This window comes from Nerophis lumbriciformis, linkage group LG28, assembly GCF_033978685.3.
Source record: "Nerophis lumbriciformis linkage group LG28, RoL_Nlum_v2.1, whole genome shotgun sequence".
In the NCBI taxonomy this organism is placed as follows: domain Eukaryota; kingdom Metazoa; phylum Chordata; class Actinopteri; order Syngnathiformes; family Syngnathidae; genus Nerophis; species Nerophis lumbriciformis.
Genome location: NC_084575.2, coordinates 17,976,097 through 18,000,902, shown reverse-complemented (window position 1 = coordinate 18,000,902; position 24,806 = coordinate 17,976,097). Strand labels below are relative to the sequence as shown.

The window sequence follows — 24,806 nt, the reverse complement described above, 5'->3', positions numbered from 1 at the left end:
TGGACCCCAGGTGTGTTCACAACACAATCTAAAAGTAAAATACCTGGTTGAAAAAATTGTGCAAACACCACAGAGATCATACAAACTAGGATTGTTGTATTACAATTAGGTTCTTCAGTGGTAGCAAACATTCAACAATGCAACTAATCAATACGAGATAGCATACTGTACGTGTATCTGTGGCCAGTGCATGTTGCTGTATATGTAAGGTGATCGCACAAAAATAAACAATGACATCTGGGCCACACGGTGGATAAACAGTTAGCATTTTGGCCTCACAGTCTGGAGATTGGAGGTTTGCATGTTCTTCTTCAGCTTCCTGCAGGGTCCCAAAACATAGAAGTTGAGTTATTTGGAGACTATGAATTGTCCATAGGTGTGAATGTGAATGTGACTGATTTTATATTTATATGTGCCCTGTGATTGGCTCGTGGCAAGTCCAGGGTGTACGCCACATCTTGCCCGTAGTCAGCTGGGATACCCGTCACCCTAATGAGGACAAGATGTATAGAAAATGGATGGATGGACAATGGAGGCAAAGATATAAACTCGAAAAGCACTCTGAGAGGGCAGACCTCTACCTCCACTCTGTCTCCCAACCGTAAACAATCCTAAGAAATATTTCTAAAGTGAGAAATTTGTTGTCAAAATTGGATCACGCGTTCATTTCGTCTCGTATTGATAATGGCAATTCTCATTTCACTCTTTTCAACAAGTCAACGCTAAGGAGACTTCAGACTGTACAAAATACAGCTGCCAGACTTTTGACCGGTGCACCCAGAACAGCCCATATTACCCCCATGTTATCCAGTCTTCATTGGCTTCCAGTTAAATTCCGCATTGAGTTTAAAAAAAATTTCCTGACATTCCGTGCATCACTGACTTGCTATGCCCCTACTCTTCAGGGTGCAGCCTGCGGTCTTCAGGCCAGGGTCTTCTAAAGATCCCCAAAACTTGTTTTAAAACCCGTGGAGACCTGGCATTCTAGGCTATAGCTCCCAGACTCTGGAACAATTTGCACCAGTCCGTATGTGATCTTGACTGTGTTGACACTTTTAAGAAACATTTGAAAACTTCTCATTTTAGTAAAGCTTTTAGTTAATGCACCTTTTAACTATCAATTTTAATCCACTTTGGATCCTTTTTATGATGTTGCCCCTGTTGTTTTAATTGAATTGTTGTTTTACTTCACCTATGTTTTGTACACCCCTTTGTGATTTTATCTGTGAAAAGCGCTTTATAAATAAAATGTACTTACTTACTTACTTACTTACTTACTAAGAAAAATCTGAATCCAGACGGTAATCTGGATCATCTCCCAAAACCTAAATAACGTTTTGAGTTACGTTGCTAACTAACTGACGGACAAACAACGCTGAGGTAATTTTTGTTGATTTACTCAGCATTCAACTTAAGCATAGGTGTCAGCAGCTGGGCGCTCTTGTTGTATAGCGCAGTATTTCCAGCCCATTGTTGGGCTGCAAGCGCCCTCTACGAATATCTGTTGATCAACTGTGGTCCTTATGGGCCGCAGCGGTACGCAGTTGTAATACATTTTTCCACCACTTGTGGCAGTAATAACAATCTCAAACAAACAGTAAACGTCAGGAGCGAAAGTCATAGAGAACTTTCTTAAGCGCAAAAATTATGACTTAAAGGGGAACATTATCACCAGACCTATGTAAGCGTCAAACATATACCTTGATGTTGCAGAAAAAATACCATATATTTTTTTAACCGATTTCCGAACTCTAAATGGATGAATTTTGGCGAGTTAAACGCCTTTCTAATATTCGCTCTCGGAGCGATGACGTCACATCGGGAAGCAATCCGCCATTTTCTCAAACACCGGGTCAAAACAGCTCTGTTATTTTCCGTTTTTTCGACTGTTTTCCGTACCTTTGAGACATCATGCCTCGTCGGTGTGTTGTCGAAGGGTGTAACAACACGAACAGGGACGGATTCAAGTTGCACCAGTGGCCCAAAGATGCGAAAGTGGCAAGAAATTGGACGTTTGTTCCGCACACTTTACCGACGAAAGCTATGCTACGACAGAGATGGCAAGAATGTGTGGATATCCTGCGACACTCAAAGCAGATGCATTTCCAACGATAAAGTCAAAGAAATCTGCCGCCAGACCCCCATTGAATCTGCCGGAGTGTGTAAGCAATTCAGGGACAAAGGTCCTCGCTAACACGGCAAGCAATGGCGGCAGTTTGTTCCCGCAGACGAGCGAGCTATCGACCCTAGCTTCCCTGGCCTGCTGGTATCAACTCCAAAACTGGACAGATCAGCTTTCAGGAAAAGAGCGCGGATGAGGGTATGTTTACAGAATATATTAATTGATGAAAATTGGGCTGTCTGCACTCTCAAAGTGCATGTTGTTGTTGTAAACCTAGTTCATAGTTGTTAGTTTCCTTTAATGCCAAACAAACACATACCAATCGTTGGTTAGAAGGCGATCGCCGAATTCGTTCTCGCTTTCTCCCGTGTCGCTGGCTGTCGTGTCGTTTTCGGCTTTTTCGCTTGCATACGGTTCAAACCGATATGGCTCAATAGCTTCAGTTTCTTCTTCAATTTCGTTTTCGCTACCTGCCTCCACACTACAACCATCCGTTTCAATACATTCGTAATCTGTTGAATCGCTTAAACCGCTGAAATCCGAGTCTGAATCCGAGCTAATGTCGCTATAGCTTGCAGTTCTTTCCGCCATGTTTGTTTGTGTTGGCTTCACTATGTGACGTCACATGAAAAATGGACGGGTGGTTAAAATCAGGCACTTTGAAGCTTTTTTTAGGGATATTGCGTGATGGGTAAAATTTTGAAAAAAACTTCGAAAAATATAATAAGCCACTGGGAACTGATTTTTAATGGTTTTAACAATTCTGAAATTGTGATCATCCATCCATCCATCCATCTTCTTCCGCTTATCCGAGGTCGGGTCGCGGGGGCAGCAGCTTAAGCAGGGAAGCCCAGACTTCCCTCTCCCCAGCCACTTCGTCCAGCTCCTTCCGGGGGATCCCGAGGCGTTCCCAGGCCAGCCGGGAGAGATAGTCTTCCCAGCGTGTCCTGGGTCTTCCCCGTGCCCTCCTACCGGTCGGACGTGCCCGAAACACCTTCCTAGGGAGGCGTTCGGGTGGCATCCTGACCAGATGCCCGAACCACCTCATCTGGCTCCTCTCGATGTAGAGGAGCAGCGGCTTTACTTTGAGCTCCCCCCGAATGACAGAGCTTCTCACCCTATCTCTAAGGGAGAGCCCCGCCACTCGGCGGAGGAAACTCATTTCGGCCGCTTGTACCCGTGATCTTGTCCTTTCGGTCATGACCCAAAGCTCATGACCATAGGTGAGGATGGGAACGTAGATCGACCGGTAAATCGAGAGCTTTGCCTTCCGGCTCAGCTCCTTCTTCACCACAACGGATCGATACAGCGTCCGCATTACTGAAGACGCCGCACCGATCCGCCTGTCGAGCTCACGATCCACTCTTCCCCCACTCGTGAACAAGACTCCGAGGTACTTGAACTCCTCCACTTGGGGCAAGATCTCCTCCCCAACCCGGAGATGGCACTCCACCCTTTTCCGGGAGAGAACCATGGACTCGGACTTGGAGGTGCTGATTCCCATCCCAGTCGCTTCACACTCGGCTGCGAACCGATCCAGTGAGAAAAAATTGTGATCATGTTCCCCTTTAAGTGGTGATGCTGTATTTTCATTTTCACAAAAATTGTATTGACAGTTTAGTGAGGAAACAAATTCATTATTAATTTAGTTTATCTATCTTCGCACAAAATAACAAATCTTACGGTACATTAAACATGTTTCTTGTTGCAATCGAAGAACAATTATGTCCTTAAATAAAATAGTGAACATACAAGACAACTTGTCTTTTAGTAGTAAGTAAACAAACAAAGGCTCCTATTTTGTCTGCTGACGTATGCAGTAACATATTGTGTAATGTATCATTCTATTTTGTCAAAATTATGAGGGACAAGCTGTAAAAATTGATTATTAATCCACTTGTTCATTTACTGTTAATATCTGGTTACTTTCTTTTTTAACATGTTTTATTTACACTTGCGTTAAAATTTAATAATCATTTATTCTTCTGTTGTTTGGATACTTTACATTAGTTTTGGATGATACCACAAATGTAGGTATCGATCCGATACCAAGTAGTTACAGGATCATACATTGGTCATATTCAAAGTCCTCATGTGTCCAGGGACATATTTTCTGAGTTTATAAACATAATATGAATTTTTTTTTAAAAAGGAAAAAAGATTTTGTGACTATAAAAAATATTCGATGTAATTGTAGTATCGACTAGATACGCTATTGTACTTCAATCAATCAATCAATGTTTATTTATATAGCCCTAAATCACAAGTGTCTCAAAGGGCTGCACAAGCCACAACGACATCCTCGATACAGAGCCCACATAAGGGCAAGGAAAACTCACCCCAGTGGGACGTCGATGTGAATGACTATGAGAAACCTTGGAGAGGACCGTGTATGTGGGTAACCCCCACCCCCCCCCCCTCTATGGGAGACCGAAAGCAATGGATGTCGAGTGGGTCTGACATAATATTGTGAAAGTCTGTATTGATACTTGGTATCAATACAGTGAATATCACGTAGATCCACCCATGGCATTTGTTTACATTCAGGGTGCTAGCTAGATGTTAGCGGTTAGCTATCGTATTCTCCGACGATGTGTAGTGAAGCATGTTTAGCTATTCCTCGTCCTGCAGGGATGATACTTGTAAGAAACGTACTTTATTTGTCGCCATGGAAGCGAGAATTAGTGATTTAGAAGTAGCTAAAACACTGCTGACTGCGAATGGACGTTCGCCTCTAGGTAGCTAGCCATGTCTTAAAGCAACACTTCCTGAGGGTGTTTCAGTGTTATAACTTCACCTTTATCGTTAGTTTTTAGACCAAAATGCATCCGTTCTCCCTTTTCTGTCTACACATTGTGTATGCTTGTAAGTACTCTGTGATTGTGCGCTGCCGAACATGCTCTTCTGCTCGCAAAACCAGCAATGTCACGACGTGACGACGCACAGTCATGCCCGGGAACCGGTATAGTACCGTTTTTTATTCATTAGTACCGGGATACTATACCAGTACCGGTATACCGTACAACCCTACAACAATATCTGATTGTTTTCTTTGTTTTACTTCGGCCCTAAATAGAACAAGCACATTATGAAAAAACACATCACAAATAATCCTGTTGACAAAACACTTCAAGTTAGTTGAAAATTCTGAGGAAACATTTTTTTACAGTTTCAAAACCACAAAGAACACAATGAACTTAGTCTTAATCTCAATGCACCTACAAAGTAATTCAACTTTAAGTCACAGCCCATCTAGGATTGAACAAAAACAAAATAAAGCATAAATAAAAACTCTTGTATGTATCATTTCCACATATTAATCCTGTGTTAACTCAACAAACCATACAAACTGAGGTAGAAACTATTCAAGAGGCTTGAGTTACTCCCTGCCTTTTAGGCATCACTGTGTATTAAGAGAAAAATAAAAGCTGTGCAATGTGTGAACAGATTCAACAAACCAAAAATAGAAACCTAGAAGACTGACAGTATTGCAGTACATCACACACTCTTCACTTTCTTTAAATTTGTACAGAAGACAATCATTTTCACTGAACTACCGTATTTTACGGACTATAAGGCGCACTTAAAATCTTTTTTTCCCCCTCAAAACTCGACAGTGCGCCTTATAACCCGGTGCGCCTAATGTACGGAATGAGTTTGGTTGAGCTTACCCACCTCGAAGCAATTTTACTTGGTACATGGTATAATGATAAGTGTGACCAATAGATGGCAGTCAAACATAAGAGATACCCGTAGGCTGCACCAATTTGATGTGCTTCTACATACGAGTATTATTATGGTGTGTGTGTATAAGGTAAGACATATTATCTGACGTTTTGTTTCTCAATATTATGCAAAAGCAACTTTTCTTACCTTCTGGTACCTGCTGGTCTGTATTTGGGATCTGCATAAATCCTGAATAATTGCGCTGTTCCGCCTTTGTAGTCTGTGCCGAAGCCGTAGTCGATAAGCTTCTTCTTTTTCTCCATCTTCTTGTTATGGGACATTCATTCTCAGCTGTTGCCATTTTTAATATAAAGTAGTGTAAAGTTCTTACTTATATCTGTCAGTAAACTCGCCATGAAAACGCTAAAACATACCGGTGTAGTAAATTTACATTATTCACCCAAGGAACTTTAGTTTGTTAGAGTTCCGGTCAAATGTTTTTTTCACGGGACACATTTCCGGTGTTGTTGTTTCCGGATGAGGAGATGCTGCTCCGTTATTGATTTAAGTAAAGTCTGAATGTCATCAAAACAGTTAGCGCCATCTTCTGACACTACTCCCACTCCCGTCCTTGCACGCTACACCGCTACAACAAAGATGACGGGGAGAAGACGCTGCCGATGGTGAGCCACGTAAATAAGACTGCCCACAAAACGGCGCATCCGTAAGCGACTGTCAGAAAGCGGCTTGAAGATGATCTGTAAAACATAATCTATGCAACATTTTGACCAAATGACCAGTATTACATGTTATGTAGACCACAAGGAAGTGTTTTCCATTTAGAAAAAAATTATAACAATATGACTCCTTTAATGCGCCTTACAATCCGGTGCGCCTTATGTATGAAAAAAGATCAAAACTAGACCATTCATCGGCAGTGCGCCTTATAATCCAGTGCGCCCTATGGTCCGGAAAATACGGTATATCAATGTGCAGTATACAATGCAGCATTTTAAATAGGGTTACCAATTGTTTATTTTACTCCTGTTTGTTTGTTGTTGGGTCGAGGACGAGGAGTCGCAGCCCCGCTTTACCGTGTAACTTTTGGGTGGTATACTTGCTCGCCCCGGTGCAAGCTAATATATATATATATGAAAAAAGATCAAAACTAGACCATTAATCGGCAGTGCGCCCTATAATCTGGTGCGCCCTATGGTCCGGAAAATACGGTATATCAATGTGCAGTATATAATGCAGCATTTTAAATAGGGTTACCAATTGTTTATTTTACTCCTGTTTGTTTGTCGTTGGGTCGATGGCGAGGAGTCGCAGCCCCGCTTTACCGTGTAACTTTTACTTGGTATACGTGCTCGCCCCGGTGCAAACTAATTGCTCACCTAACAGAATTGCTATTACGTCATCCAGTGGACATATTTAGAACAGCAGTTTATTTCAGTGGGGTTAGTATAAATGGGTTATACTTGTATAGCGCTTTTCTACTCAAAGCGCTTCGACACTATTTCCACATTCACCCATTCACACACTGATGGCTGCCATACAAGGCCCTAACCACGACCCATCAGGAGCAAGGATGAAGTGTCTTGCTCAAGGACACAACGGACGTGACGAGGTTGGTAGAAGGTGGGGATTGAACCAGGAACCCTCAGGTTGCTGGCACGGCCACTCTCCCAACCGCGCCACGCCGTCCCCTGCAAAAATGCAGCTCGATTTTACATTTAGCAAACCGGATTGAACCTTATCAGGCCCGCGGGCCGCATGTTTGACGTCCCTGTCCGTAAGACAGAAAAGAGAGTTATAAACCTCAGCAGCTCTAGACAACATCCACTCAGAGTTTAAACTGAGCTGTGACTTGAGGGAGACGCTGGAAAGCAGACCATTCAAAAGCAGTCTAAAGGGTTCACAAAGCACCATTGAAATGTGTTCAGGTCTGCAATCTGGGCTGAATAAAAGTCCCTGAACCAGAGTCACGGACAGACAGCTTAGATTCCACAGAAGGGGCACTGATCCCATTTAGTCAATCCAAAGTCATTTCACTGGATTGGAGGAAATCCTTAGCTTGGATGGGGTGGTTTACTATTAGGCAAGATAATGTCTGGTTGAAATTAAATCAAACATTATAAGTAGTGGGTATATAGAACAGGGGTGTCAAACGTACGGCCCGCGAACAGGTTTTATCCGGCCCGTGAGATGATTTTGGTAAGTATAAATATTTGCTGAAATTTTTGAATGAAGTGAAGTGTGAAGTGTGAAGTGAATTATATCCATATAGCGCTTTTTCTCTAGTGACTCAAAGCGCTTTACATAGTGAAAGCCAATATCTAAGTTACATTTTTAAACCAGTGTGGGTGGCACTGGGAGCAGAATGAAATAAACTGCTCTTCTATATGTGTCCACTGGATGTCGCAATAGCAATTCTTTGTATCCCCTGCCGCAGTGCATGACTTCAGAGGGGGCGGAGCTCTGTGCCCCGTTAAGATAGAGGACTGGGGACACATTATCTAGGCCATTGTTTTTCAACCTTTTTTGAGCCAAGACACATTTTTTGCGTTGAAAAAATCCAGAGGCACACCACCAGCAGAAATCATTAAAAAACGAAACTCAGTTGACAGTAAAAAGTCGATATGAGTTCAAACTATAACCAAGCATGCATCAATATAGCTCTTGTCTCAAAGTAAGTGTACTGTCACATCACGCCCTGACTTATATGGAGTTTTTTGCTGTTTTCCTGTGTGTGGAGTGTTTTAGTTCTTGTCTTGTGCTCCTATTTTGGTGGCTTTTTCTCTTTTTTTTGTATTTTCCTGTAGCATTTTCATGTCTTCCTTTGAGCGATATTTCCCGCATCTACTTTGTTTTTATCCTTCTTCGTGGGGACATTGTCAATTGTCATGTCATGTTCGGATGCTCCACAGTAAGTCTTTGCTGTCGTCCAGCATTCTGTTTTTGTTTATTTTGTAGCCAGTTCAGTTTTAGTTTCGTTCTGCATAGCCTTCCCTAAGCTTCAATGCCTTTTCTTAGGGGCACTCACCTTTAATCTATTTTTTGTTTAAGCATTAGACACCCTTTTACCTGCACGCTGTTTCCGACATCTACAAAGCAATTAGCTACCTGCTGCCACCAACTGATATGGAAGAGTATTACACAATTACTCTGCCGAGCTCTCGACAGCACTGACACTCAACAACAACACATCATTTGCAGACTATAATTACTGGTTTGCAAAAAACATTTTTTTTATCTCAAATAGGTGAAATTAGATAATCTTCCATGGCACACCAGACTGTATTTGAAAAATACTGATCTAGGCACACATAAATCTGCTGAAACAACATGTATCCCCTTCTAACTTCATGTGTGAGTCATGAAATTAGTCCAAATTTACAAGTTTTGTTGTAGATGATGCTACATATGTACAGAATAAACCACATTAATATAGGAAATTATAAATAACGACAAATAAAGTTGTCTTTATTTTTAAGTCATCATGCCATGATTTTACCAGTCAGGCCCATCTGGGAATAGATTTTCCTTCATGCGGCCCTTGAGCTATTACCTATTACCTATTCTGTATTATGTGTCTTATGTTGCACGCTTGTACCAAGAAAAATTCCGAGTTGTGAACCCGTTCTCAAACAATGGCAATAAAACTATTCTGATTCTGATTCTGACATGGTGTTAGTACATCAGTTGAGGAAAATGAATAAATTACATTAATAACATCCTGTAATTTGATTTTGATATTACTATTTGTTACATTTTCTAATAGTTAATTTTACACCAATGAGAGCATTTTATAACTCTGCCAGACTCAAGCCTATTTGACTGATGAATATTATCACAACATTTATTCAGAAATGATAAATCATGACAAATAAAGACAGACTACTATGAACAGCAACATGTGAGTGTAAAAAAAACCCCCAAAAAAACATTATGATTTGTATGTTTTCAGATTGTGCTATTTTTTTATACAAAGTGAAGTGAAGTGAAGTGAATTATATTTATATAGCGCTTTTCTCTAGTGACTCAAAGCGCTTTTACATAGTGAAACCCAATATATAAGTTACATTTAAACCAGTGTGGGTAGCACTGGGAGCAGGTGGGTAAAGTGTCTTGCCCAAGGACACAACGGCAGTGACTAGTATGGCGGAAGCGGGGATCGAACCTGCAACCCTCAAGTTGCTGGCACGGCCACTCTACCAACCGAGCTATACCGCCCATTATTGTCATTACAACCACAAATGTTAGAAAAGTGTATTACAACTGAGTACCGCTGCTGCCCATACGGACCACAGCTGAGAAACTGATATCTTTTGGCAGCCTTCCAGGGGATGCTCATGGCCCAACAATGGTTAAGAACCACTGGTGTAGTGTACAGCGTTGTAACAACATGCTACAAGCACAGACAGTCGTATTAAAATGCATGTATATGTGAAGGCGTAACAGGCAGCACCATATTTGTAATAACTGAATTTATGAAATATTGATCAGTGTGAATGATGCCAGCAATCCTTGTGAAACCTCAATTAAGTCAGCCTCTAAAGAAATAATTTCCCTTTTTTGCCTTTTATTTAACTTCTTTTTAACGGTTTTTGCGATGACAATGGAAAGCATTATTATAACCATAGAACCAGAAATAGAACGTACTGATTGCTTTGTAAAGTATTAACTTTTTTGGGGGTACAATAAGAACTAGGGGTTATCTTAGAATTGTTTGAGCAACAAGTCAGATTCAGCTATGAAAATTGTCAAAAATATAAACAATACTGTTAATTATTGCATTATTGATGTTAAACTTAAAAAACATGTTACACTGCACATCACATTCATTTCAGCATTACCTATAAAAGGCCTGTAAATGGCAGGTGAAGTTTTACTTATCTCCTTTATACACACATAGTGTCAAAATGCCATGTTTAGGGTAAAGAATAAAATAAGAGCAGAGTCAAACAAAAAAAATGTCTTTGTGATTTTCTTTTAGAAAGATGAAAATTCACATGTAAATGTCAAAAGTCAACACTAATGAAGAAGGCAATCTGCTCTTTATACTTTGTTATTGATTAATTACTTTCAAAAGCATGCTTTGCTTCCGTTCCGCTTGAGGTTTAAACCTCAATAATATATATATATTATATAAACAAAGAAAAAGATCCAAAGTTGTCTTTATTTTTAAGTTATCATGCCATGATTTTACCATTCCGGCCCACCTGGGAATAGATTTTCCTTCATACGGCCCTTGAGCTGAAATGAGTTTTGACACCCCTGTATTAGAACTTTATTTGTTTTTTTATATTGCACATATAGTGCCTGATCAAAGATTACACTGCAGGCCAAAGTGCACCAAATATTATTTTTTTTCTAAATCAGATTTTTCTTCAGGCTGACTGTTAAGTAAAATGTGGTCTGAATCAGACTTCAGTATAAACGCGCACATACACTATATTGCCAAAAGTATTTGGCCACCTGCCTTGACTCACATATGAACTTGAACTGCCAACCTATTCCTAACCCATAGGGTTCAATATGATGTCGGTCCACCTTTTGCAGCTATTACAGCTTCAACTCTTCTGGGAAGGCTGTCCACAAGGTTGCAGAGTGTGATTGTAGGAATTTTCGACCATTCTTCCAAAAGCACATTGGTGAGGTCACACACTGATGTTGGTCGAGAAGGCCTGGTCTCTACGACATTCCTACCGGAAGTTACAAGCAGTTTTGTCTGTGTTTTTTCCTAGGGGGCGCTAGAGCGCAATTTTGAGTTTTGGGGTTTGGTTTTTTATTAGATGGCAATTTTCGCCAGTCCTGATGTGTGTGTCAAATATAGTGAGTTTTAAAGCATGTTAAGGGGGTCAAATTACAGCTCAAAGAGGCGGCGGAATAATAGTAATAAAGAATAAAACGCACAAAATACAATAGGGTCCTCTGTCCCAAAGGGACATTCGGTCCCTAATTATAAAAACAACATTGCTGAATAGACGATACGTCTAATATTCAGATATGTTGACACATCTTCTCTTTCCATTGTTTGTCTTTGCTGCGCGATTTGTGAAGTGAAGTGAATTATATTTATATAGCGCTTCTCTCTAGTGACTCAAAGCGCTTTACATTGTGAAACCCAATATCTAAGTTACATTTAAACCAGTGTGGGTGGCACTGGGAGCAGGTGGGTAAAGTGTCTTGCCCAAGGACACAACAGCAGTGACTAGGATGGCGGAAGCGAGGATCGAACCTGCAACCCTCAAGTTGCTGGCACGGCCACTCTACCAACCGAGCTATACCCCCCCGATTTGCCTCCTTTTTTACATCCATGCGTGCCAGTTTGCACGCACATTTTCAAACATGCTAAATATAGATGCAAATTAGCATCTGCAGAGCATTATTAGTCTTCATGAATCACAGTACGAATGCTGAATGATTATATTTGCATCGCCTCGTCCAAGTATTGTAGGCGTTCAAACAATCAGATTTTATTCTGCATGTACATGAAGACAGACTCGCTAAGTGGATTGCACTCTCCATTTCAGGTACGCAAACCCTATGCGCGTGACCTTAGGCCCCTTCTACACTAAGCTAACTAAGGTTATCCAGGGTAAATCCCACCTAACCTTATCAATGTCCACGCACACACACAATGGTCGTTTAAGATCCCTCCGTCCGCCGGCGCAACGCGACCTAGTACGCATGCGCGGAAAATGTGCACATCATAGTCACCTCCGGTGTTGCTTTGTGTGCAAGTTCTTAAATGTAACTTATCTGAACAATATCCAGTGTTGTGGTATTTCAATCAACTGGAATCCAGTGTGCTGTGGGGCCCTATTGTAGTGAATCACACCTGAGACATCATAAATTAATCAAATCTTTAATGGACACGTGAAAGTAAACCAGGGATCAACAATCTAGGGATCTAGATATCTGGTCAAGACATTCCTCACTCTTTTGCCTTCACCTTCATTGTCCATTCATTTTTGGTGACTTTATATACTCTGGACCTAGATGTTGAGTCTGTGACATACATGGCGGACAATAACTGATACAGTCTGCTTTGCCAGTCCAAATGCATTCGCTGTGTTCTGTAGTTTTTCCTCATCGGCAAGGTAATACAAAGAACGCGCTACCTTTTTTTTTATCACATCCACGGAAGCCCGCATTCTAGTTGTCTCTCCTCCGACAAATGGACAAAGTTTTTCGGTAAGTAGAATCACAGCTGACCTGGACATTGGAAAGTTCTCTTGCCGTCTGAGAAGTGTTGTATCCCAAATAGCTGCAATCGCTTTCTCTTAAGGTATTCATGTGTGATTTCCACAAGCGTCTGTACATATAGAGCAGTGATACTTAACCTGGGTCCGATCGAACCCTAGGGGTTCGGTGAGTCGGGCTCAGGGGTTTGGCGGACACACTCGACTCATCGTGTAAATAAAAACTTCTCCCTATTGGTGTATTGCGGATATGGCAACAGCAGAAGTCAGACTGATTTGCAGGTGTGTAATTTGTTGTGAGTTTATGCACTGTGTTGGTTTTGTTTTTTGAACAAGGTGATGTTCATGCACGGTTCATTTTGTGCACCAGTAAAAAAACATGGTAACACATTCACCATTAATTAGTTGCTTATTAACATGCAAATTAGTAACATATTGGCTCTTAACTAGTCATTATTAAGTACTTATTAATTCCTTATTCTGCATGGCCTTATTATAACCCTAACCCTCTAACCCTGGCCCTAACCCCTCTAACCCTAACCCTAACCAAATAACTCTAAATTAAGTCTTTGTTACTTAGAATATGTTCCCCTAGTGTTCAAAAAACTCAAAATTAAGTCTTTGTTACTTAGAATATGTTCCCCATACTAAAGTGTTACCAAAAACATATAACTTTGTCTTGAATTTGAAAAAAAAAACATTTTATTTTTCACTAAAGAAGGGTTCGGTGAATGCGCATATGAAACTGGTGGGGTTCGGTACCTCCAACAAGGTTAAGAACCACTGATATAGAGAAAGGAGAAACACGGGCATGTCTGGATGACTCGCCTCCATCTTTCTAGTGTTTACCTCCGAGTGGAAACAGGTTGTTATGAAGCTGGCTGTGGCGCGTTCTTTCGGACGTCACTTCCTGTGTGGGGCGTGGTCTTTCTGGCGTCACTTCCTCTCCGAACTTAGTTTGTAAATGATCAATGGGACCATACAAAGCTAAGAGCCGGAGATTCAAGAAATACACGGTGTATTTACCCGTGTAAAACATTATCCAACTAAAGGCTTAGTGGCCACATGCGTGGACAGCACCTTTTAGCTCTTATTTCCAAAAAATGAATTGGGGTCTTATGGCCGCTTATGTGGACACTTATACTGCCATCTGGTGGTGTCAGAAGAGTATAACATACATGTGTAATTTGGGAAAAAAAAAAAATGTAAAAATAAGAATTAGCATGTCACTAAACATGAAGTACACGTTTGTGTACTTATGAACTAAGTATATCATATCAAAAGATGATTTTTTTTATTTTTTATTATTAAATCAACATAAAAAACACAAGATACACTTACAATTAGTGCACCAATCCAAAAAAACCTCCCTCCCCCATTTACAATAATTCACACAAAAGGGTTGTTATTAATATTCTGGTTCCTACAATATACATCAATACAATCTGCAAGGGATACAGTCCGTAAGCACACATGATTGTGCATGCTGCTGATCCACTAATAGTACTAACCTTTAACAGTTCATTTTACGCATTTTCATTAATTACTACTTTCTATGCAACTGTTTTTATATCGTTTTACTTTCTTTTTTATTCAAGAAAATGTTTTTAATTTATTTATCTTATTTTATTTATTTATTTATTTTTTTTTTTTAAAGGACCCTATCTTCACCAGACCAGGTTGTCAATGAAATTAGGTTGTTTAAAGGGTTCTTAAAACCAGGTCCAGTCCAGATTATGTCCAGGTCGACGAAGATGATTCTTAGTTTTTATTCTAATTAGGGTCCAATAAACCCAAATAGCAAAGAGAAAAAAAAAAAAAAAAGCATGTAAACAAACAGCTTAAGAGGTTAAACGATGGTTTAGTGTTGCTGACACGATGCTTAGGTTAAGTAATGATTCGTTTAAGGAGTTATGTAGACAGGGCCTTAGTAGGTCAGGTTTGCGTGCACTATCAAGTTTGCAGGTGTTTCAAAACCTTTCGTAGATCAGGTCCACAGAGTACACCACATGGAGACACACTGATATGTGTGAGAAAAGAGCGTCTCTACACCTGGATGATAATGGATGTGTCTTTTCCGGTGGCATTGTCTCTTCCTGTCTAAGCCGTCTGTTTTTAGTAACAACAGGATCCAAGAGGTGAAATAGGCCTTAGACAAAGAACCAAACAGTTCAAAAAGACTCCCGCGGGGTTTTTTTTAGAGGCGCACAACCTGAGCAATTCCTCCGGGTTTAATCCGTGTACACTTATATCTCTTTTGTTCTATCTAAACACGTGTGTTTTCTCTTTTCCTCTTCCGTCTCTGTGTTGCAGATTAATCCGAGGACCTAACAGCGAGCTCTCATCACAGGACCAGCCCCGTGCCAGCCCCTTCCTCTCATCTACCCTTTCTCTTCTCGACAAACGGCGTGAAACTATCACATCCACGGCTGCCGACTGGATTACCTGGGACCACAGAAAGGATATCCACCTCGATAAAACAGCTTTGCCCGTGTGGCGCCAAGGATTTAAAAACCCGCCGCTAATCCCCTGTTTGATCAAGGATGTGGGATGTCGGTGAAGCTCCTCTTCCACGCAGCTGTGGCCAGTTTCCGTCCGAATCCCTCGCGCTCTGCCCCTCACTCGGTGTGTTCCTCAAAAACTGATGCAGCTCGCCAGGAGGCTCATTTGGAGGTTCTTTGGACGTTTGTCAAAAAAAAGGAGGACCTGAACTTGGAACAAAGAGCATAAAAGGCGAGACATTGCCCCGATATCCTTGTATTCCTGTACGGATCGCTGCCTTTGTGTTACAAGATTACAAGATGGCTTTGCAAGGACTACGCAGGTGTGAGAACAAAAATAAGCACCCTTGTGTGTGTGTTTGTGAGGCTTGAAGGACTTCTATTACGGCCTCACCTTTGTGGTCAATAACGAACATTGGATTTGACTTCTTCACTTCGAAGACATGTACAATGAGCAGTGCTACTTTTCTTTCTGTGTAAGAACACCCGCGTGTATATAATTCTATAAGTAAAAGACAAAATATTACGGCAGATCCGCAAAGCATATTTAAGACTCTACTTACCGCATTTTTCGGAGTATAAGTCGCACCTGCCGAAAATGCATAATAAAGAAGGAAAAAAACATATATAAGTCGCACTGGAGCCCGGCCAAACTATGAAAAAAACTGCGACTTATAGTCCGAAAAATACGGTATTAGGAGCTTAAACCATACTTGCCAACCTTGAGAGCTCCGATTTCGGGAGGTGAGGGCGTGGTCGGGGTGGGTTGGGGCGTGGTTAAGAGGGGGGGAGTATATTGACAGCTAGAATTCACCAAGTCAAGTATTTCATACATATATATATTTATATATATATATACATCCTGAAAATATGCAAACAAAACTGTGTTTGGATAATTGATAGTTCAAACTTGCATAAATAAATCTTAAGGAATATAACATAACTTGGCTTCTGAGAGCTTCAAAATGAAATGAATAAAATGCTAAAGTTGTTGATAAACAAGCAATTATTTTAATAATTAAATATGGTCATTTTAAATGAATTATTATGATAATATAAAATTAATTATTTCAAATATGTTTATTTTAATTCTATGGCTGGATGTAATAAGGAGTCAGAAAAAATAAAAATAAATACAATAAATGTTTATGTTTTTAGCAAAATATAGTAAAAATGTATTTTTTATTTTTTTTAAATTAATAAATATATTTATTTTTAGGTAAGATAAAAATATTACAATTTGTCTCTAGTCTGGATGATTTAGTTCTTGTCACCTTGTTGTCCTCCCGTCGTGAAAAAAGGCTGTCCTCACTCAGGTCCGCATGGACCTGGAGGGGGCGTGGCCTCCAGCTCCGGCTGAAAATCGGGAGATTTTCGGGAGAATATTTGTCCCGGGAGGTTTTCGGGAGAGGCGCTGAATTTCGGGAGTCTCCCGGACAATTCGGGAGGGTTGGCAAGTATGGCTTAAACCCACGGTGGAATATTGTTTTTTTTTTTTTTCGCCCCCTCGTCCGAGTAAAAGTGCGATCCGTACTTGTGCAGAGCCCTACTTTGACGTGTTAAAAGGACTGCTTTACTTGACAACTGTAATCATAGGTATCTGTCACTTTGGTCGTTCATGAAGTATTGCTGGTAGAGCCACACGGTGCTTGTAAAAAGATGAGGAAAAACATTGTATAGGACTGCCTCACAAGCCTGCAATGCTACTCAGATGGCCCACCGTCGCTTAACAACCGCAGGAAAACCGGGCGTGCGCACACCGGGGCCGTTCGTTGCTTTTCTACACTGCCGTATAACCGCAATTTCCCTGACTTTGCGGATCACGCCGGTTTTAATTTTAGTCGTTCTGTTTTGTTGCATTTTGGAATTCCTTTGCGAGAGGAGCGACTGTGTGAAATAAATGACCTGCCTTTGTTAGACGAACAGGTGTGTTAGGTTGCATTATTTTGAGTATGGGCCTGATCTACAACCGCAAAACAGCGTGTGCAAACAATGAAATTAGTGGTGATCTACTAAGACTGTGTGTGCAATTGATAACAAGTGCAAAAGTGGCACAGACTGCCCTATTCAAACGAGGATTTTGCGGATACTATACTGGCTGTCACTCCTTTCCCTCCACATTCATGACATTGTATGCTCCAACTGTCCAGCTTGTGCGGTTTCATTATGTTGTGGAACATGCAGCACACACCACATGTTCTCAATCAATCAAAATTGATCTACAAAACCCAAAACCAGTAAAGTTGGCACGGTTTGTAAATCTTAAATAAAAACAGAATACAATGATTTGCTAATCTTTTTCAACATATAGCCAATTGCAAAGACAAGATACTTAAAGGGGAACATTATCACAATTTCAGAAGGGTTAAAACCATTAAAAATCAGTTCCCAGTGGCTTATTTTATTTTTCGAAGTTTTTTTCAAAATTTTACCCATCACGCAATATCCCTAAAAAAAACCTTCAAAGTGCCTGATTTTAACCATCGTTATATACACCCGTCCATTTTCCTGTGACGTCACACAGTGATGCCGATACAAACAAACATGGCGGATAGAACAGCAAGGAATAGCGACATTAGCTCGGATTCAGACTCGGATTTCAGCGGCTTAAGCGATTCAACAGATTACGCATGTATTGAAACGGATGGTTGTAGTGTGGAGGCAGGTAGCGAAAACGAAATTGAAGAAGAAACTGAAGCTATTGAACCATATCGGTTTGAACCGTATGCAAGCGAAACCGACGAAAACGACACGACAGCCAGCGACACGGGAGAAAGCGAGGACGAATTTGGCGATCGCCTTCTAACCAACGATTGGTATGTGTTTGTTTGGCATTAAAGGAAACTAACAACTATGAACTAGGTTTACAGCATATGAAATACATTTGGCAACAACATGCACTTTGAGAGTGCAGACAGCCCAGTTTTCATCAATTAATATATTCTGTAGACATGCCCTCATCCGCTCTCTTTTCATGGGGGTCTGGCGGCAGATTTCTTTGACTTTATCGTTGGAAATGCATCTGCTTTGAGTGTCGCAGGATATCCACACATTCTTGCCATCTCTGTCGTAGCATAAAGTGTGCGGTAAAGTGTGCGGAACAAACGTCCAATTTCTTGCCACTTTCGCATCTTTGGGCCACTGGTGCTACTTGAATCCGTCCCTGTTCGTGTTGTTACACCCTCCGACAACACACCGACGAGGCATGATGTCTCCAAGGTACGGAAAACAGTCGAAAAAACGGAAAATAACAGAGCTGATTTGACTCGGTGTTTGTAATGTGTTTGAGAAAATGGCGGATTGCTTCCCGATGTGACGTCACGTTGTGACGTCATCGCTCCGAGAGCGAATAATAGAAAGGCGTTTAATTCGCCAAAATTCACCCATTTAGAGTCCGGAAATCGGTTAAAAAAATATATGGTCTTTTTTCTGCAACATCAAGGTATATATTGACGCTTACATAGGTCTGGTGATAATGTTCCCCTTTAACGTTCGAACTGGAAAACTTTTGTTATTTTTTGCAAATATTAGCTCATTTCCAGTTTTGCTGCTTGCAACATGTTTCAAAAATACTGGCACAAGTGGCAAAAAAAAGTTGAGAAAGTTGAGGAATGCTTATCAAACACTAATTTGGAACAATCCACAGGTGAACATGAATAAAAGCAGCTTCCATGAAATATTCAGTCATTCACAAACAAGGATGGGGCGAGGGTCACCACTTTGTCAACAAATGCGTGAGCAAATTGTCGAACAGTTAAAGAACAACATTTCTCAACAAGCTATTGCAAGGAATTTAGGGATTTCGCCATCTAAAGGTTCAGAGAATCTGGAGAAATCACTGCACAAAAGCGGCTAAGCCCGTGACCTTCGATCCCTCAGGCGGTACTGCATCAAAAACCGACATCAGTGTGTAAAGGATGTCACCACATGGGCTCAGGAACACTTCAGAAAACCAGTGTCAGTAACAGTCCGTCTCTACAACTGTAAGTGCAAGTTAAAACTCGACAATGCAAAGCCAAAGCCATTTATCAACAACACCCAGAAACGCCGCTGGCTTTCCTGAGCCTGAGCTCATTTAAGATGGACTGATACAAAGTATAAGAGTGTTCTGTGGTCTGACGAGTCCACATTTCAAATTGTTTTTGGAAACTGTGGAAGGTGTGTCCTCCGGAACAAAGAGGAAAAGAACCATCCGGATTGGTACAGGCGCAAAGTTCAAAAGCCAGCATATGTGATGGTATAGGTGTGTATTAGTGCCCAAGGCATGGGTAACTTACACATCTGTGAAGGCACCATTAATGCTGAAAAGTACATACAGGTTTTGGAGCAACATATGTTGCCATCCAAGCGACGTTATCATGGACGCCCCTGCTTATTTCAGCAAGACAATGCCAACCCACGTGTTACAACAGTATGGCTTCATAGTAAAAGAGTGCAGGTACAAGATTGCTTTGTGTATGCTATCAAGTTTGCACATGTTTTCAATACACGCAAACCATTAGTAGACCCTTTGTGTTTTATTTATGTTATAAAATGTGACAGATATTATTAGGAGCCTGCATTGAAGAAGACATTGCCCTGGCCCACCTATTGCAATCAGGCCAAAAGTCAAGCACAGATCCTGGCCCTCTAACGGTGAGATTGACCTTCTGTGAGTATGCCATTAATCTATGTTTCTAGCGCAGAACGTGGGAATGAGTAACGCATACTTGCCAACCTTGAGACCTCCGATTTCGGGAGGTGGGGGGTGGGGGCGTGGTCGGGGGTGGGGCGGGGCGTGGTCGGGGGTGTGGTTAAGAGGGGAGGAGTATATTGACAGCTACAATTCACCAAGTCAAGTATTTCATACATATTATATATATATATATATATATATATATATATATATATATATATATATATATATATATATATATATATATATATATAAATAAATGATAAATGGGTTATACTTGTATAGCGTTTTTCTACCTTCAAGGTACTCAAAGCGCTTTGACACTATTTCACCCATTATATATATATATATATATATATATATATATATATATATATATATATATATATATATATATATATATATATATATATATATATATATATATATATAAATGATAAATGGGTTATACTTGTATAGCGTTTTTCTACCTTCAAGGTACTCAAAGCGCTTTGACACTATTTCACCCATTATATATATATATATATATATATATATATATATATATATATATATATATATATATATATATATATATATATATATATATATAGATATCTACATCCTGAAAATATGCAAAAAAAAACTGTGTTTAGATAATTGATACTTCAAACTTGCATAAATAAATATTAAGGAATATAACATAACTTGGCTTCTGAGAGTTTCAAAATGTAATGAATAAAATGCTAAAGTTGTTGATAAACAAGCAATTATTTTAATAATTAAATATGGTCATTTTAAATGAATTATTATGATAATTTAAAATCAATTATTTCAAATATGTTTATTTTAATGTATAATTCTATGGCTGGAGTCACGAAAAAATACAAATAAAAATACAATTAATTTTGATGTTTTTAGCAAAATATAGTAAACATTTTTTTATTTTTTTATTTTTTTTAAATTAATAAATATATTTATTTTTAGGTGAAATAAACATAATAATACAATTTATCTCTAGTCTGGATGATTTAGTTCTTGTCACCCTGTTGTCCTCCCGTCATGAAAAAAGGCTGTCCTCACTCAGGTCCGCATGGAGCCGGAGGGGGCGTGGCTTCCAGCTCCGGCTGAAAATCGGGAGATTTTCGGGAGAATATTTGTCCCGGGAGTTTTTTGGGAGAAGCGCTGAATTTCGGGAGTCTCCCGGAAAATTCGGGAGGGTTGGCAAGTAAGGAGTAACGCTTTGACTGTTTGTTGCATAGATGTACGGTTCACACACCAAACAGTGAATATTAAGGATACATCTTGAAAACATCAAGTATTGGCAGCAGTGGAGAAAAATACTGTTATCCCCCAAGTAGATATAAGTACATCACGGCAGAGCTTTATGAGAAATAAAAGTGGTTTTCTATACTGATTTGCTGCCTCCAGTTCCTTCCTGTAGCAGACAAATGTCGAGTTGATATGTTGTAATATCTGGGCTCACAGTCTTGTCACTTATGTGAAGTATTAACACTATGAGGAGACGTTTTGCTCGAGTGAATAGGCAATCAAGAACAACACAAGCCAAGTATGAAATGTGACTTCCAGGCGAACAAACACATGTAGTAAACACACAAACGATTCGGCGATGCTTCATTTATACTATTCCCTCGGCGCTATGTTGGATTTATCAGGACGGCACATTCATGCAGGCAATTAGAATAAAGATTTCCAATATCGTGCCGGGCCTACTCCGAGATGATTTTCGATATCAAGCTCATTCGGGATTCCCAGCGGATGGGCTCGCATGCATTCATCATCGCAGAAATTGTCAAGTTTCATGGAGCGCAGAGCCCCACTAAACAGTTGTAAAAGCTATGAAAAAATCATCAGTTGCATGTTGCATCTGCCACAATTATGACTAAATAAGTCCAAAAAATGTGTCTTTTGCTTCCTCATATAGATAGACTCACTTGGACATGGAAACATAACAGCATCCTGTATATTAAAGGCCTACTGAAATGCGATTTTCTTATTTAAACGGGGATAGCAGGTCCATTCTATGTGTCATACTTGATCATTTCGCGATATTGCCATATTTTTGCTGAAAGGATTTAGTAGAGAACATCGACGATAAAGTTCGCAACTTTTGGTCGCTGATAAAAAAGCCTTGCCTGTACCGGAAGTAGCAGACGAGTAGCGTGACGTCACAGGTTGTGGAGCTCCTCACATCTGCACATTGTTTACAATCATGGCCACCAGCAGCGAGAGCGATTCGAACCGAGAAAGCGTCGATTTCCCCATTCATTTGAGCGAGGATGAAAGATTTGTGGATGAGGAAAGTGAGAGTGAAGGACTAGAGGGCAGTGGGAGCGATTCAGATAGGGAAGATGCTGTGAGAGGCGGGTGGGACCTGATATTCAGCTGAGAATTACTAAAACAGTAAATAAACACAAGACATATATATACTCTATTAGCCACAACACAACCAGGCTTATATTTAATATGCCACAAATTAATCCCGCATAAGAAACACCTCCCCCCTCCCGTCCATATAACCCGCCAATACAACTCAAACACCTGCACAACACACTCAATCCCACAGCCCAAAGTACCGTTCACCTCCCCAAAGTTCATACAGCACATATATTTCCCCAAAGTCCCCAAAGTTACGTACGCGGCACGCACGTACGGGCAAGCGATCAAATGTTTGGAAGCCGCAGCTGCATGCGTACTCACGGTACCGCGTCTGCGCATCCAACTCAAAGTCCTCCTGGTAAGAGTCTCTGTTGTCCCAGTTCTCCACAGGCCAATGGTAAAGCTTGACTGTCATCTTCCGGGAATGTAAACAATGAAACACCGGCTGTGTTTGTGTTGCTGCAGTCGGCCGCAATACACCGCTTCCCACCTACAGCTTTCTTCTTTGCTGTCTCCATTGTTCATTGAACAAATTGCAAAAGATTTGCTAGAATGTGTATTGGGAGCATAATGTACTCCCTTTTTACCTTATCAGTTTAGATCAATAAGGTTGTATTTCTTTCTGGGCGGGAGGGGCTGTTTTCCTACTAAATAAACTGACTCTTTCCGTTTGATTTTTAGACTGCTTCTAGATGCTGCTATCAACGCATTGGAAGCTGGTCTCCTAAAGCTTTAGTAAAACTTGGTAATATTCCTATTCTGTCTTGATAGTCCTTCTTACTCAACATATATGTCATCCGAAAGAATTTGGGATTGACCAGTGACTTGTATTCCCTGACGCAACACCTTGTACATGATTTTAGTGCATGTTTTACTTAAAAGGTTTTTAGGGATTTCAGGTGGAATGCACAAGTGATGGGGTCCTGCTGTGCAGTGAGGTCCTTCTCCAATTTTCGGTAGACAGGAAGACAGCATGAATAGATAGCAGTAGCTGGCTCTCTCTACAAAAGAGAGACATCCATCAAGGACCACTGACCTCCCACGGAGGCAGCGAAGCAGCTGTGTCCTCATCTCTCTGGATGGCTAATCAACGACTGACAGCAAGGACGACCCTTTTAGCGCGAAGATCCCGAAGTATGTTGATTGTTTTGTTCCTAACTTTCAAGGGCTTCTCGAGTGAACTTGGTCCCATGCAGATTTTAAATGCTTGGTTGGCTCTAGGAGCTTTTAGCAGGAGTCTCCGCTGCACTTTGACCACTCTCCTCGTCTGGAATTTTTGATTTCGCATACCTGTAATTCATGGGCACAGCGCTCTGTAATTATAGTCATTAAGTGTATGAGTCATTGTAAATGTTACCTTCATGAAAAAACATCTGCAGGACCTGGCCAGTGCAACTCATCTTTATTAATGACTCCTAATATCTTCTAAATGATAGTAATTTAGATTATTACTGGAGACCCTTAGGCCATGTCATGTAATAACAATTTTAGGTGTGAGATTATTGTCCTTAAGGCCAAAAGTTTTCTTCTTTGATTATTATAAGTCCTATTAATGTTAGCTTTATAAACTCGATTTGTTTTACTATTTCTTCTAAGCCAGGGTTGTCAAACTCATTTTAGATGGGGGGGCCACATGGAGAAAAATCTACTCCCAAGTGGGCCAGACTGGTAAAATCACGGCACGATAACTGAAAAATAAAGACAACTTCAGATTGTTTTCTTTGTTTAAAAATAGAACAAAAACATTCTGAAATTGTACAAATCATAATGTTGTTGTTGGGTTTTTTTACACTTACATGTTGCAATTAATAGTATTCTATCTTTATTTTTTCGTTATTTATATTTTCTGAATTAATTATCTGATAATGTTCATCAGTCAACTCATTGGTGTTAATTTTCAATCTATCAAGATAAAAAAATCCCACACTGAAATGAACCTGATATCAAACAGGAAGAGACAACGGCGTGGCGCAGTGGAAGAATGGCCGTGCGTGACCCGAGGGTCCCTGGTTCAATCCCCACCTAGTACCAACCTCGTCATGTCCGTTGTGTCCTGAGCAAGACACTTCACCCTTGCTCCTGATGGCTGCTGGTTAGCGCCTTGCATGGCAGCTCCCGCCATCAGTGTGTGAATGTGTGTGTGAATGGGTAAATGTGGAAGTAGTGTCAAAGCGCTTTGAGTACCTTGAAGGTAGAAAAGCGCTATACAAGTACAACCCATTTATCATTTATTTATTTATTTAATTTTCCTC

General features: G+C 40.4%; 1 protein-coding gene across 2 annotated transcripts in view; it reads left to right on the top strand.

Moving 5' to 3' along the window:
• Positions 1 to 16,236, top strand: part of LOC133570951 (chemokine-like protein TAFA-1) — a 439,541-nt gene extending 423,305 nt beyond the window's left edge. For both annotated transcript variants that reach the window (XR_009810257.2, XM_061923817.2), the window contains one exon: positions 15,313 to 16,236. Coding sequence is in view for 1 of the 2 variants with exons in the window: in XM_061923817.2 (XP_061779801.1) it covers positions 15,313 to 15,330 (18 nt within the window). In the remaining variant the exon portion in view is untranslated. The remainder of the gene's footprint in view (positions 1 to 15,312) is intronic.
• Positions 16,237 to 24,806: the final 8,570 nt, after the last annotated feature.